General features: G+C 38.3%; 2 protein-coding genes across 5 annotated transcripts; one reads left to right on the forward strand and one right to left on the reverse strand.

The window, feature by feature from the left end:
- Positions 1-672: 672 nt before the first annotated feature.
- Positions 673-12,114, forward strand: TM7SF2 (transmembrane 7 superfamily member 2). Of its 4 annotated transcripts, XM_072421392.1 has the most exons (12): positions 688-884; positions 1,899-2,061; positions 3,145-3,214; positions 3,300-3,496; positions 4,442-4,496; positions 5,277-5,471; positions 5,750-5,853; positions 5,946-6,065; positions 9,320-9,488; positions 9,893-9,973; positions 11,208-11,330; positions 11,750-12,114. In XM_072421392.1, exons 3-12 carry the CDS (start codon positions 3,157-3,159, stop codon positions 11,908-11,910), a joined length of 1,263 nt encoding a protein of 420 aa, XP_072277493.1. In that variant the 5' UTR covers positions 688-884; positions 1,899-2,061; positions 3,145-3,156; the 3' UTR covers positions 11,911-12,114. The 4 variants fall into 4 exon arrangements, with proteins under 4 accessions (XP_072277494.1, XP_072277493.1, XP_072277492.1 ...); XM_072421391.1 differs by lacking the exon at positions 1,899-2,061; XM_072421393.1 differs by lacking the exons at positions 1,899-2,061; positions 5,946-6,065 and having other exon boundaries at positions 673-884.
- A 2,167-nt stretch (positions 12,115-14,281) lies between these two features.
- Positions 14,282-16,006, reverse strand: ZNHIT2 (zinc finger HIT-type containing 2). The gene has a single exon (XM_072421390.1). The coding sequence runs from the start codon at positions 15,938-15,940 to the stop codon at positions 14,591-14,593; it is 1,350 nt and encodes a 449-aa protein (XP_072277491.1). The 5' UTR covers positions 15,941-16,006; the 3' UTR covers positions 14,282-14,590.
- Between the last annotated feature and the right edge of the window lie 552 nt (positions 16,007-16,558).

Genomic DNA, 16,558 nt, shown 5'->3' on the forward strand with positions numbered 1-16,558 from the left:
ACGGCTTGGCAACGGTTGCCTCATACAACTTAAGACTACACTGACGTCACACTGCGCCTCCCTTGTTTTTCCGTCTCTAGTACAGTTCATGAACTGCAATTTACTGCAATATTAAGGTGAAAATTTTTAACAAAAGAATTTATTAAAAGAAAATTTGTTTTAAAATTTAAAACATAAAAATTGCAAATAATGTCCTAGTTTTTATGCGTAATATGTTGGCGCTATATAAATCCTGTTTATTAATAATAATAATAATAATAATAGTTGACCACCAAAATTTTCTCGCTGACCACTGGTTGGCGACCGTTGCTATGGAGCACTCCAGTAACAAATCATGTTGTGCTATGGTCAGTTGACCACACTTAATACAGTTCCTATTTTCGGTCTGTTGGGGTGCTCTGACACCACATTTAAACAAACTTACTACTGCATGACATAACACTCATGTGTGATGCACAAAAAGACAGAACCGCCATGTTGTTATGGAAGCAGGAAAGTAGGAGACATGAGCTACTGCATCTAGCCAGGGCCTGTTACCATATAAATACACTATGGCACTATAGCTAACACAGTGCTGTAATCCGAAGTAACTAACATCACTCACTGACCCCACCCCGCACTGCCCCTTTACGTCCTTCCTATACAATCCTTACAGAAGAATTCAAAAGGCGGATCTACAGTTGCTAGGACTACCACTACAGCCAATCCTCCTCTGAGCTCACGCATGGCCCGAGAGTCACCAGCGTTCTATTGGCTAAATGGATTGTGGTCTTATAATCTGTCCCCGATTGGCTTCTGTGTCTGCTAACGCTATAGGACGAGTTGAGATCTAGATTTAAAGAGACAGCGCTGTGACAGTGAAGGTGCAGGGACTCCCTATTCAGGTATGTGCTCGTGTAGTGTGCTGGGAGCATTTTGGTGAAAATGCAAATGTTATTACAGAATGCAGGGCTTTGTTTATGAAAAGGCTGGGTAATGTTCTTCATTGGATATGGGGGGCAGTGGGCTGCTCATTTATTCCTGGAATGCTTTCAGGAAGTGTCAGTGGTAACCGTGGCTGCTCCTATGTATTATATGTAGGGGGGCTCTTACTGCAATTATTCTGCACAGCATTTAGAGGAGCAGTGTTGTCTGATTGCGTTGCAGTGATGAATCTTGTCCAATGCTTGTGTGGGGTAAAGAGCACTGGTCACAATGCTATTCAGAATTCCTTCTTTAGGAAATGCTACTTACCTGGTGTTAAGGCGATTTCTGCTGATCCCAGATCAGGTTCTCTCTATCGTGGCCTCTGTTTTCGATGCGTTGGGAGCAGTGAGTAACACACAAGCAGCTCAAGCATGTAGTTATATCACTTCTCAAACCTTTATTATCACATAGCAGTTTATATAGTCAGACAACAAGATGGAAAACAGTAGTTAGTCAATAACAAGAAACTTAATTAACAACTTGGCTGAGCAAGATGTTTCAAGGTAAGAAGCCTCAAGGTAAGGATGGAGCAAATATTGATCTACTGATAAGGAGGATATAACTAGTTTGGACACAACTCAATTATCTGCAAAAACAACTTAACTTCAAGACTCAGCAAAGTTACATTCCTTACACCTGGCTTTATTATGGCTGAGTTGCAGACCTGACTCAAATTTATTGTATGGAATTCCTTATCTTTAGTCCTCATCATATCCTTTTCCTGAATCATTGAGGAGTGACACAGAAAGGAAAGGGTGGGGGGAGTGTTATAACTGCCAGTATCAGTGGCTGGGTGGGCTTTCAGAGGAACCCATTACATTGCTTACCTTTGGTTCAATATATTTCCATATTATTAATAATAAACTGTATTTATATAGAGCCAATATATTATACAGTGCTGAACAATAAATAAGTGGTTGTAAATGACACAGGAGGAGGAGACGCCCCTTTCCAGAAGAGCTTACAATCCATCTAGAATCTATTTCGACCAAATTTGATGGAGCCAGAGGGATCACAATTTGCCAGACTGCCTTCCATATTGGCAGTAGCCATGGTTCTTCTCCTTGGATGATCGCCCTCTCCTTTGTTGTATAGGTAATGGTAGGGTCATTCCCCTCTGCATCCTGGCTGCAGCTTATACTTGCAGTACTTATTTTTTTTTTCCTGTATTAATCAGGACTCATTCTATTTGAACTGATGCTGTGACACTTATAATAAAATATTTACACATTATAAATCTCCTAAAATGAGCCATAATGCACCTTACTATCTATAAACACTGGGGGGGGGGGGAAATTCATAGTATTTTGCAGTCAGGTTTTGGTGGTATTTGTGCTGCATGATTTCTATGTTCGGTTGGCCACTTCTGGAACCATAAAGAATAATTTGTGTGATGATGCCTGGGAACACAGTGAGGAGGCCTTAGCACTTCAGTCCGCTCACTAAACATACAAGACAAAGGTTAAGTGTACTTTGTATAACCAGCAGATAAAAAATATAGGAGCAAAGTGTCTTACTGATTATGCACGGACTGTAAAATTACACAGAGCAGTCTGCATAGAATGTGCTAAAATCTGATGCAGATTGCCTCAGGGTTCAATACCAGGTACAAGAAGCACTCCGCTTAAGCTTCCTTAAGTCCGAACTTCAGCCCTTCCCTTAGACAAATTAGCTCCTGTGCAACAGTAGGGGCCCCAAATGGCAAGGCTTTTCAACTTGCTGCACCCCTGCCCTTCTGTCAATTTGGGCCCGGGAGAAAAAGTGGCCCTGAGCTATCATACCCTAAAATCAGACCAGACTGTCCGGTAAGCATTCTGGTTAAAAAATAGTCTCCAAACGTTATATGCAGTCAAAGAAACAAGTGTCTCCACTGGAATATTTCCCTTCCATCCTTTTTCTGAAGGTAACTTTTGGACCAACTTTCACTCCCAATGGCATTGATGTTCAGGACATTTAGACTTTAGGTTTTGCCTTTAGTTAAGACAATTACATTTTGTTGTTATTTTAACTTTACTGTAAAGTATAAAGATGTAAAACGTATACATGTGCAAATTCAGATGGTAAAGAACATCACCCTTTACTAGTTTGAATTCTGGCTGGAATAACAATTGATGGAGCTATACTCGTACGTGTTTTTTTTTTTTTTTCCTAAATTGTCTTTATTCTTGGATTATATAGGTATAAGTAAAGATGTCGGCCAGCGATAAAACCCCACGGACAAAAGAACTGGAATTTGGTGGGTCTCTAGGTAAGATTTAGTTTCAGGATTACAAAGAAGTATTGGGAAGATTGCACAGTTTCCATGCTTACAGTTGCATTCTTTCTATGACTAGGTGCCCTAGTACTTATTTTTGTGCTGCCTGGAACCGTGTTCTACCTTCTATTGACATGTAATTCTGATGAAGCCAGTGTATTGCGATTGCCTGGCCCTGTGCCGTCACTGGAATCGTTATGGAACCCGTCTGCTCTGTTGATTTTACTGAGCTGGGTGTCTCTTCAAGCCCTCCTGTACATGCTACCTATGGGAAAGGTACTTAAACTTTTTATCACTGGTTTCACTACTGACATCACACAAATGACTTTAGTAAAATAAAAGTACATATGATACTGCATATAGCTCTCCAAGGTACAGTGGTACATAGGATGTCCAGACTCTGGGCAGTTGAAGACTTAGGTGTGTAGAAACAAGAGAAAAAGAAAGGCCAAGAAGCACAATGTATGACAAGTTGGATGCATGTGCAGAAGACAGCATAAAAGAAATGTCTTAGCAAAAGGAACCTAGTGAGAATCTGTATATTTGTATTTTCAGGTGTTACTATTTGTAGGAACCATGTTTAAAGATGCCCATTGAATAATGATGTGGAGATTTTTTATTGTATCTACATATTTTTGCAGAAAAAATCCTTTGAGGCCTGTTTAAATTGAAGTTAAAATAAATTAGACCACCATAAATGAACAGTAGACCTCCAAACACATCTTTTTGCTAGTTATAAACAATTTGTGGTTTATTTAAAAATCAGCGAATCTAACATTTACTGAAACATTCCCTGGTGTTTAATCAATTACTGCCTATTAAACAAATGGAGCTGGAAGATTCTCTATGAGTGAATGTCAGGTTCAGTGCCTTATAAATAGACCCTATTGAGTTTCATTGTAAAAAATATAGTGTGCATTGGTTATAAAGAACTGATCTGGAAATAAAGAATGTAACAATGGTAAGTAATAGCTTGGATAGGGTACAACAATATTTCTGCTTCATAGAAACAAGCATCTCTGTTTGTCCGAGTCCCAACCTCTCCTCTATCTCCCCTTTATTTTAATAAATGGCATGGCACCTATGTATACAACACATTTCTTATATTTTCTACATATCATTGATTGTTATAATTTTGGCTGATAAAGTGGTATTCTTTTTGTATTGGTATGTGTTTATTGTATTATATATATTTTATGTTCTTTGTTGTTTTGTAAACAGATAGTTGAGGGAATTACTTTGAGGGACAACACTCGCCTAAAATACAAAATAAATGGTAAGGTAATTCCTTAAAAGCTCTCTGTAATTTGATTATATAATTTTTAACAGGTATAATGTTAAATAATTTATAACTTTTAGTAGTTTCCAATAGCCTGGGAAAGAGTTAGGACCTCTGTCTGTTTTTTACTTACTTTCTGCTTTATTTTTCAGGGTAGTTTGCCCCTTACTCCTATCCAGGTACAGTTGTAAAATTGTAGCTTTTTTCTCCCAACCTGACAACTTCCCAACAGTGTCAGTGTCAGCAATAAAAACCTGATGGAGAGTTCACAAAGGGTATTCAAAAGTCGTGAAAAAATGACTTAGCTAGAGTTTTACTGTACCTGGGAGAACCATTGATGTCACAGGCAAAGACATTTCTTTATCCTTATTTAGTCAAATGTAGTTACTTCTATGGTAAATATATTCCAGAAATACTTCACTAATACATAACCTTTTTTACCGTGCCTATGGAAATGTGGACTTCCTGGTAGGGGGCTCATTTGCATGTCTTTCTGTATTATCTCAGAAAGCAGTGCTTGGTATCTGCGCTACCAAACATAGTGGCAGGGGATGTCTATGCTTTACTTTTGGGCAGGCTGGTTCTGGTTCTGTTACCTGGTTCTGACTTGCCTGTAATAGGCTAATAGGACCTACTCATATTGACATCTTTTTGTCACAAAATGCAAATAGTGCCCCACAAAGTTCCTTTTAATAGCATGGTGTGTAGTTTATGGCTTACATATTGTGATGGTGTTCTGTATCATTTGGTAATTTTTTTTTTTTTTTTTGTCCACAGCATTTCAAGCCTTTTTGGTCACTGCCATTATTGCAGGAGTGGCGGTGGTGCTCAAGCTTCCTTTCCCTTATGTCTATGATCACTTCCTCCAGTTTGCTGTGGCCTCTGCACTGTTCTCTCTGGGTCTAAGCATTTTCCTCTACATTAAATCGCTGACAGCACCAGAATCTGCCTTGGCACCAGGTGGAAATTCAGGTATAGCCAACACTTTCCTGCACTTTACACAAAGATCTTTTGGTTAATGTCAAATTGTTTTTACAAAGACCCCCATTCCTTTCTCTGGGGTAACAGTAGTACATTTCTGTAATGGTGCTTGTATTGATCGTGTCTGTTGCATTTATTCTTCTCCAGCTATCTGTTTCTAACAACTGACCTAATACTATGGACAACACAAACATTCCTTTCTAAGCATTTTTATTGCTTAAAGTACATTTTCTTGTTTGATTTATATGTCCTTTTTGTTCTTTGATTAGGTAATCCCTTATATGACTTTTTTATTGGACATGAGCTGAATCCTCGTATTGGCTCCTTTGATCTGAAGTATTTCTGTGAGCTTCGGCCTGGACTTATTGGCTGGGTGATTTTTTTATTTATTTGTATCCAAGCTTAACTTTTATTTTTCATATTTTGGATGTTACATTTTCTGACATATTAAATCTTATTCTCCAGTGTCTGATTAACTTTTGCTTCCTAATGAAAGAGATTGAGCTCCGTGGCTCTCCTTCCCTTTCTATGATCTTGGTGTGTGGATTTCAAGCACTTTATGTCATGGATGCCCTTTGGCATGAGGTTAGTCTGTATTTTGTATTCCTTTTTTAATAAAGACCTACTGTAGTTTCTGGGATAATATTATGTCAAAAAGCTGCCTAGCAGACAGAAACAGGCTGCTGCACTACAGAATTAACAACTAGAAAGGTTTTCTTCACTCCACAAAGATGAGTGGGAATTAACAAACCTAGCTTATTGGTCATATTTCCTGGATATTTAACTAGAAATAAAAAGTACTTAGAGAGCACATAGTTTTCTACACAGCACTATTTCAAACAGGATCAAGTGATCATCGATTTATTAGGTGTCTCTAAACAATCCCCGAGGAAGCATATCTGTGAAACCTGTTGGGATCAGAAACAGCAAAACTATTTTTGATCATGAATTAGGAGAGCAAATACATTTAATTATAACACTGGGGAACGCATCTTTTGTTAGATCTTACACTTGTTTTTTTACTAATTTTTGGGTGGTGAATCCAGAAATGACCATTTTTTTTTTGCTATCAAACCAGTTTTTACTATACAGGGCACCCTCCATTTTTGTCTAAAAACATACAAATTTTACATACAATTAAATAACTTGAATGTACTGTTTATTTAATGTTCTTTTGTTCATACAAAGGATTTATTGTTACTCTATGACATTTTTTTTACAGTAAAAAATTTGAAAATTAATCGGGTAAGTGGTTAAGGTAAAAATTTACGCTTATAGCTTTTCCTGGAGTGTTCAGTGTTAGGACAATCCCGCGGATGCTCCAACAATAGTCAGCAATCATATGTATACCCCATCCACCCTGATACCGTCCTTCCATGACCTTCAGATCTTGGTGGAATCGTTCACCTTGCTCATCACTGACTGCACCAAGGTTTTCCGGGAAGTTAGAAAGATGGCTATGCAGAAAATGCACCTTGATGCTCATATTGCAAATAAGCATTTTGTAGCTCTCTAAGAGTTTCTGGACAATTTTTGTGTAATTATTTGCTTGTGTGTTTCCAAGAAAGTCCTTGACAATGGCTCTGAATGATAACCAAGCATTCTTTTTGACTTCTCACATTGTCCTGATGAAATGTTCATCTTTGATGAGCTGCCGAATCTGTGGACCATCAAACACACCGGCCTTCGTTTTTTCAAATGACAGGCTAGGAAATGCCAAAATAAGGTACTTGAAACATTCTCCTTCAATTGGCAAAGCTTTAAGGAACTGCTTCATCAGACCCAGTTTCATGTGCAGAGGCGGGAATATAATATTTTTTCTATAAACAAGTGGCTCATGTAGAATGTTTGGATCGCCTGGTTTTAGGGCAGATCTTGGAGGCCAATTCCTTTCCACCCAATGCCTCTCACGAGCTCTTCTGTCCCACATGCACAGATAACAGGGATAATTGGTGTATCCCCCGTTGCTGACCAAGAAGGAAGCATACCATTTTAGGGTCAACACCGATGACCCAATTTTGTTGGTTATATTGCAACAACTCAATGACTCTCTTTATGTCTGCATATTCTTCACAAAGAGAAAGTGAATGGCCAATTGGGACTTACCCAAATATATTGCCATTGTAAAGGAGGACACACTTTAAGCTCCACTTTGAGCTATCGATGAATAGTCGCCATTCAGGTGAGTTATAGATTGGAATTCCCAATTCCTCCATTAAACTAGGTGTGGTATAGCAATACACAAAGCAACTGTTAGTTCTAAAGTATTGCAGAAATGCAATTTCTCTGGTTTGAAAATATACCTTCGTTCCTTTTTCTTTTCTTTTTTTTCTCACGCAGTCTTGATGCTAGGAGTTCGGAAGCCTTCTTCGATAGTCCCAAATCAGGTGCCAAATCACTCAACTCATGCTGATCAAATCCCTTACGAACAGAGTCCTCTTCAATTTTTAACTTTTCCTCATTGTTGTCACCTATTTCATCACCATAATCATGTTCTTCAAGAGGGGGTAGGGTAACGAAAACCGGCACTGGGATCTCATCTGAAGGGCCTATGGCTGATGGTAGACTAGAATACTCTGTTACATTTATTTTTCTTGTTAAATCCTGAAGTTTTACTATACAAAAGTAACAGTCACTGAAATGATCTCCCGGCCCTCGCCAAACCATAGCTAAACCAAATGGCATCTTATCACGTGTTCCTTTGTCCACATCAGTAAACCCTCGACACTGTTTGCACACCCTATGAGGGGCCCAAGACTTATCTTGATCTCCAAGTTTAACTTTGAAATATGCCAAATGGGCTTGCTCTACAAATGTGCTGATGTTCGCCTTTTAACTGGGAATGGTGAAACTGCCACAGATATAACAAAATGAATCAGGTTTGCTTAGGCAGTTACGACGAGAAACAGCAGAGCCAGACATGATCTGAAAGAAAGGAAATAGGTGTCTAAGTAGAAAAATAAATTTTGCTTATTCACTATGTAGAGCAGCGCACAACCTCTGACCACACTGTCTTGCGTGTACATGAATAGCCTATACAAATCCACGTTACAGTAATTGCATTATTATAAGCAGTATAGAAAAAAACCTGACATGCTAGAAGAAAACTAACTGCACTTTCAGAATCGGCATACCTATTTTAGTGTAAATAAGCTTAAAAAATGTGTTCAAAATGGTTCCCCAGTGTAATCAATCAAGTTAGAACTGTTAGTGTTCTTGTGAATGTTAAAGCTTATGTATATATTTATTGATATATATTCTTTATCTGAGTAAACTCAACTTAAATGGCAAGCCTGAAAAAGCCCTCTCTGTATTTATCATTTATTGTAATTACGTATTTATGATTTATTATGGCTGGCTTAAAACCAAACCTCTTAGAGAAGAGTTTGCTTCTATACCCTCCCTTTTCCCTGACTAGTACTTGATCACTAAGGCTAATACAGTCAGTGTTTTTTGTAGTAGGGCGTTTCAGACAAGGCCACATTCTATCTCTCACTATAACAGGACCAGTAGACAATGTGATGAGTGACAAGGTCTCTTTGGATGGGGAAACTGAAATAATTCTACGCTATATACTACACAGTATGTGGTGACCACATACATCAAGTATAATTGGATTTCACATTTCAACCATTAGCTGCTTTTGCTAATTAGTGACTGAGTGCACTAGTTGATAATTTTATTAAAACGAGTCTAAAATAGCCTGACCTTTATCTCACCATTCATTTCAAATGTGAAGAAGCTTATACAATCTCTTTTAGAATGTGTTGTCAAGTTTGTATATAGCGTTTTTGGGTAATTCTCTACAATGTTTGATTTTTTTGTTTTCCCCTTTGCAGGAAGCAATTCTTACTACAATGGATATTGTGCATGATGGATTTGGTTTCATGTTGGCTTTTGGTGATTTGTGCTGGGTTCCATTCACCTATTCCCTGCAGGCTTATTTTCTTGTCGGGCATCCACAGGAGCAAGGCATGGCAGCAGCAGTGTTTTTTATCCTCATAAATGGTGCGATTACCTATTCAACTTTCTATGTTTTGTTGCTTTATAGGCTGTTGTTTTAAATATTGAAAACAAACCTGTGTTGATGGTTTTTGAAAAGCCATTAGACTTGATTTGTAGGCTACACAGCTTAGTGAGTTCCTGATCTAGAAAAAACTTGCAGCCAGGGAAGGCTGAAATGAAATAACTTCTGTCTTGCATGGTTAATAAAGATAAAGGTCCTGGAGAAGGTGCCTTTTAAAATATGAGAGCAGTAACCTCTTGTAGATTTTATCCTCAAGGGTTCCCTGTAAAAAAAAAAAAAAAAAAAGTTGCTGCACTTGTGCGTTTATTGTAGACTAAGTGAGCAGAAATATTATGGGATCAATCTATACATTTTTATCTAAGAATGTTTATTTGTTCTCTACCAGCTGTAGGATACATTATTTTCAGAGGATCAAATTCACAGAAAAATGCTTTTCGGAGAAATCCTTCTGACCCAAGTGTAGCTGGTAAGAAGCAAAGTGTTTTTTCTTTGAACTTTTATGTATTCACAGCTCAATAGAAGGGAATTGTATCTGTCAGTCTGTAAATAGCAGGTCCTGAGGCACTCTGGGTGTTTGGCCAGGTTGTCTCAAGCAGTGAAGGCTGTAGTATAGGGGAATTCTTGTCAATAGAAAATTCAAGGCTGTTGCTGGTCAGTGACCTAACAGGCTGCATACAGGCCATCATCAAGGTCATGGGGCTAATGAACCTCCTGTTAACAAATCACCTTTATGTTTATGGTATATAAGAGCAGCATGTACAGCAATCTTTTGCCTAGCTGTTGCAGGGCTTTCAGCTTTCGGCAATCTTTGCTTCAGCCTTTAAAGCCACATTAAGCTCCAGTTTTGGTAATGTTAGACACATGGAAGTGCTGCTAACCAGGCACGATGAAAATTGCTTGATGCCTACTGTAATCTGTTAGCAGCTTGTTTCACAGTACGTGACAGTCATTCCTCCCATAGGGATTAGGAAACTCGAACCAAAGTTTTTTGAATGTTTCAACCAAACTGCTAGAAGCATGCCTTTCCCAACCTTTTTACCCCTTAGAAACCTAAAAATATTATTTACAGGAAATCCCTGCAATCAATAGGGAAATGCTATATGCATTGTTTGCCAGTGGAAAGAATGCCACCTTTACAGACAGTTAAAATGGTCATTGGTTTCTTGAAGCTGTTTCTGCCAAGTGGTGTTGAAGTGTGTTGGCACCTGGTAAGTTCTGAAGAAACCTTGGGGTTCCATGTAATGCTAGTTGAGGATTGCTAGAAGATAATGTCTAACATCTACTGATTAAAGACTTAAATTTCTATTGAACCCAGAGTTTTGCATACACGACAATGTAAATGACTGTGAATGAAACAAAACAATATTTGTATTTTTGGGCCTTGAATATTTTATTTTATACATACCTCTAACAGATTTAAGAGTAGATTCTCAGTCTGGGCTTTTAGAAAAAAAATGACTATGGAAAAGATTGTTTGATTTTAATTGCAAATTAGCAAGACTGCACAGAAATAACTATAGATGTATATTAAATCTTGGGCTACCCATAGGAGATTGAATCTCAACATCATGAAAGCTAATGCTAGTTTAGGTCACTGATTTAGAAATTATTATTGCTGTCTTGTTACCATTTAGTCCCTGAAAAAAAAAATGACAGACAATCTGGTATTAGATGTTTGACTGTTTGCTTCCACATTAAAGGGCTTGAAACCATCCCAACAGCAACTGGAAAACGACTACTGGTGTCTGGTTGGTGGGGTCTTGTTCGCCATCCCAATTACTTAGGAGATTTAATCATGGCCTTAGCCTGGTCTTTACCCTGTGGTGAGTCTCTGTAATAATCTAAAAAAAATAATGTTAAAAAATAGGTTTCTATGTACTTTTGACTTTTCAGTCTAGGATTTATTTGCCTTGTGAATTATAACTTTGGTGGGTTTAGTCTTCACTTGGGTTTAAAGCCTGTGGTAATTGCTGGCTAGCAATCATAGTGCAGAGATTGTGCTGACTGCCAGTTAAACCTGACCTGAAGACCACCATTCTTAAACAGTGAAAGTAATGGAACAACATGTATTTTTGTGTATAAATAATGTATTTTTTTCTCCTGAGCCTGTTTTTTTCTTTATGAATTGGCCTATGTATATCTTTCCTTCCTAGAAATATACATAGTAATGAGGACCCCACATATGATTAAACACATTGATCAAATAATCTTTTTTTTAACATGTTAACAATTGTTGTTTCAGGTGTCTCTCACATATTACCATACTTTTATGTAACTTACTTCACTGCCCTTTTGGTTCACCGTGAAGCAAGGGATGAACACCAGTGCTTGAAGAAATATGGACTTGCCTGGCAGGAATATTGCCGAAGGGTTCCCTACAGGATATTTCCATATATATATTAAGTTCAAGTCGACTTCTATGGTATTTTACATTAAATAAAAAATGCCTTCTAATGGGAAGCTGTAGGGAGCCAATTTATGACTATTTTTTTCTAAAGAGAAATCTAAAACCATTATTATTTAATTGCTACAAGTGAATAAGCTTATTGTGTACATGATCTGTCAACTGGTGTTTTGATGAGGCTTTAATAAAAAGTGCTTTCATTTTCTAGTGTGATACAAGCTGTATATTTGGACTTGTAACTAAATACCAGATGTTTTTTTTTTTTTATCCGAAGCATTTTATGTCTTTTACATACTTAGTGCTCAAGGCCATAGGATTTGTAGCACAGAAAAGTATAACAAAACGTTTCTAAATCATTTCCGCACCACAAATATACATCCAAGCTGACATCACTTTATATATACTGGCTTCAGTATATGGTGACTTTTTTACTTGCACACTTATTTTTGTGGGGGGGGGGAGATATGATTTTAATATAGTATTGTTTTGAATTTATCTATTCTTTGGTATTATAAATATTTGTGTATAATACAGAATACATGTATTTTGTATGTTTTCTATGGATGTTGTGGTGTGGTGTGGTCACAATGTTGTTGTGGTGTGGATATGTTTATTGGACTTTTCCTGCTGTATGATTAACTTCATCCCATTCAGTGTTTGGAGTTTAGGTTTTGATCACATGGCATTTATGGAATAACTGCCACCGTCCACTAAGATGGACCCTTTAATCTACTAACTGCAAAACCAGACCAACCTGTCAATGCAACTTCAGTTTTCAGAGAGCATTTTCTGCCTCCTGGGGATGTCAGCCAGAATCTAAAACTCTTTTTTTGCTAGAATGTCACTGGTGATGAAACGGCTTGTACAACAGCCTTACAGTAGGCATACTCTACTGTAATATCTTGTGTAGGATCCTGTGTAATATCTTTTATGGCATTGTCAGGAACACAATTTATAGGGTTTTTCTATTTAACTTTTCACCTGAAAGCAGTGAAAGAAGCAGGCAGTTCACATACTTGCATTTACATGATTTAAATTATGCCTCAGTACTATCATCTTTAAACAAAGATGGACACAATTTGTATAAAACAAGTATATATCAACTATAATAAATTTTTTTAAACAAACAGAAAATTGTGTATTGTTACTAGAAATGTGTCTGTAACCAAGATGAACAAGATGCCTGGTTGGAAGTTCACCAAATAGTGACTATTTTCACAGAAGAACTTTATTTCTGCCAGGTTTATTACAAAAGGGTATCTTGAACCCTTTGAAAATCCACACTGTGCCTCCTTAAACAAGAAAAATATCTACCACAGCTCGCTGTTTTTCAGGATTGGAATGCAGTGAAGAAAATACTAAGGATTTAAACAAACACCTGGAAGTTCCTGCTATAAAATTCAGTGGTGCTTTGAAAGCCTGAGCCTTGTGTGTATCACTGAAAGCAACAAGACCTTTAGACCCCTTATATGCAAACACTGACTGAATCCCACTGGTAATAGCTGACCTATACTTTACTACGGACTTTTTAGGTAAAATAAAGCTCCAGGCAACCAACCGTACGGTATGAAAGGGGGTGTTCCAACCACTGTATTTTTTTTTTTGTTTTTAGTTTGCATATTTAAGGTGAGCTCCCGGAATTACCCAAACCTACTCCCACATCTCCCTTTCCCACGAATGTATCAGAATTAATTTTCTTCAACCCTGTTCCTTTATGAAGAATTGGAATTAAACATAGATATCAAAGAAAACAATGTATCTGCAGTAAATCTGTTACACCCTTTTTTTAGTATTAATATTGTAGAAATTGAGTTATAAAAAAAAAAAAATAATATTTAAACACTCTTACACATCCAAAGAAAATGGGTGTGCAGATGAGCTTAGTGTTTAATCACCTGGCTAATGTTTTGTAGGGGGGTTCCAAAATTTCTTTGGTGACATACCTCAATCTTTGCAGAATTTAGAAGAACCATTAGCTCAATCTAGTCACTTATGAGCATATGTGCCAACCCGCAATACTTGGCAGTCTTTAATTCATTTTCTCCCTTTTGCATTGTTACTTGACTAAATAACATTATAATATTAGACTGGATGGCTATTTGGATAAAATATAACATTCTACGGCCATGTTAAATCTTTTGTTACAAACAAGGGGACTATTTCATACAGCTAGAGACATACAAAATGGTTTGTCTCCAGCTGTGTGAGTATAGTACATGTCATGCATAAAAGTAGCAGAACATTTCTTGCTGCATATTGCAGCTATTCCACATTTTATTGCCAATGTTAAATGCAACAAAAATTCAGATAGATTCATAAACCGGGCCTGTAGATATTTAAGTGGTAGAAGAAAAAAAAAAATATAAAAAATATATTTAAAATTATTTTAATACAATCATGTTAAAGTCATAGGGCAATTGATTACAGGCTGTTGGGTTTTTTGTTTCAATAAAAACCTGAAAATAAACTATAATAGCAGGGCTATCCATAGGAGGCATTGATCATTGTTTAAGTGAACGATCCCACGCTGTCTGAAGTCCTGAGTGAAAGGTTTGTTCCAGGTCAGAATACAAGGACTGAATTCTCTGGGAGCATGTACCTCTGATAAAAGGTACCCAGTCATTGGCAGCTCCCGTATTTGAACCTAAAAAAATCTTTTTAGATTTCATTTCCCAAAGCTCAGAGTCCATTCGTTGGCAGGTCAACTTCCTGAACAAGTTTCTTTTTCTCTGGTGGTCTTTTCCCACCCCAAGATTTCTGCAGCCATCGAGAGATCTCTGCCACTCCAACAAGTTCATCCAGATACTCTTTGTACTCCACCATGATCTCCTCAGACAACACCACCAACCAGTTCTCATTTTCATTTACCCAGGCAGCCAGGAACAAGCACTTTTTCTTGGCATTGAAGGCTTTTTTCTGGATGTCCCTCTCACCATTTACCAGTTTACCTACCTTTCCCAGCAAACGTAACAAGTGGGAAAGGGCAGCCAGTGAGTACAATTTGCTTTCATCACCATGCAGAATTTGAAATGTGGCTTCAATGGCAGAACAGGCAAGACTTTTGTCTCCTCCGATCTGTGGGTCAGAGGCAACACGGATAGCACTTTTCAAAGCCTGGGCTGTTGAGTCGTACACAGCAATGGTACTGAGGGTGGCAGAAATAGAAAGCAGGGTACCTGTAAAATCTAATAAGATGTCTGTGTCAGTTACATCACCATTGTGTCGCAGAAGAGAAAAGGCATAGCCATAAATTACATTGACCAAGGTATACTTCACTAATGGGGAAGGATTGCGGCTAAGTGAGCACAGGGTTGGGATGGAGCTCAGCACTGGGGGTACAGATGTCACTGTGGTATGACCATGGCTGCCTGGACCTTCTGATTGCTTCTGACTATCAATGTTATCTGGGATCTGCTTGGCATTAAGAGAGGGCTCTGACCCACCCTCAGGTCCGGTCATGTTGGTGTCAGGGGCCCTGTCAGGCATCTCTCTGCTGGACTTGTTACTGTTATCAGCCTCATCTGGCAGCTCCTGGATCTTCCTATGTCTGATGTTCTCTGGGTGCCACCAAGACCTCCACTCTGGAACTAATGCTCCGATGTCCCCACTCTGTATGAGTTTGGTGAAGTGCTGCTTCTCCTGGGCAGTGAGTCTGTTCCACAATGCAGCCATCTCCTCACCATTAATCACATCATCCAGCTCCGTCCCTCCATCTGCCTCCTCTTCTCTAAATATCTGCAGCATCTCCTCTATCTTTTTCCTTCCCCGGGGCCTGGCCTCCTCCTTCAGCTCCTGCAGCACGGACTCCCTATAAAAGAGCTCGGAGCAGGCCGTGTGTCGGGAGCCCTTGTAACAGGCCAGGCTGCAGTACGGTGCATTACAGCGCGGACACGTGTATTTCCCGGGCCCGGAGAGGCACAGCGTGCATACCCCAGGGCCTGCCCCACCATCTTCACGTGCAGGGGTTATCACGGGGTTCGGTAAATCACAACGTTCTGATAAAGTAATCCCAGGTTCTGGAGCTTCCATAGTGCAGCAACGTTACCTTAGTAACCTTGACCCGCACGACGTAAGGACAGCACACCCACTACGTTCTTCCGTCTCTTTAGATAATAGGACCGGTTCAATAACTCACAGCCAATGAGATTACCTGATACTGCAAGGTGAAAACCGGCATAGAATGAACTATGACACCCAGGCATTGCTTGTTACTTCGTATTGTCATGTATCACTCCACAGGATATTAATATTACTATTATAAGTGGATATCAAGTCTTCAAATATATTATTTTACAACGTTTTTTCTACTAGTATTATTATGGTATAATTCTTATAGCATTACCTTTTAATAACTTAGGCATATTATCTCCCTCTGTGGCCATTTGTTATTATGCATTTATTTACTTGTGTATTGCCATTGCACTATTAGTAATTTATGATTCATACTCTGAATGGTCTAGGGCAGGGGTCAGCAACCTTTACTATCAAAAGATCCATTTTGTCTCCTCTTCCACTAAAGAAAAATAGTCTGGAGCCGCAAAACATAACACAGTTTATAAACTTTTAAAAGTTTTAATATTTTTTTAATTTTACCTGTTACAACAAGTGTGCATGTGTAGGCCTACTTTGAAATAAATTAAACACTGA

This window comes from Pyxicephalus adspersus, chromosome 9, assembly GCF_032062135.1.
Source record: "Pyxicephalus adspersus chromosome 9, UCB_Pads_2.0, whole genome shotgun sequence".
Lineage (NCBI taxonomy): Eukaryota > Metazoa > Chordata > Amphibia > Anura > Pyxicephalidae > Pyxicephalus > Pyxicephalus adspersus.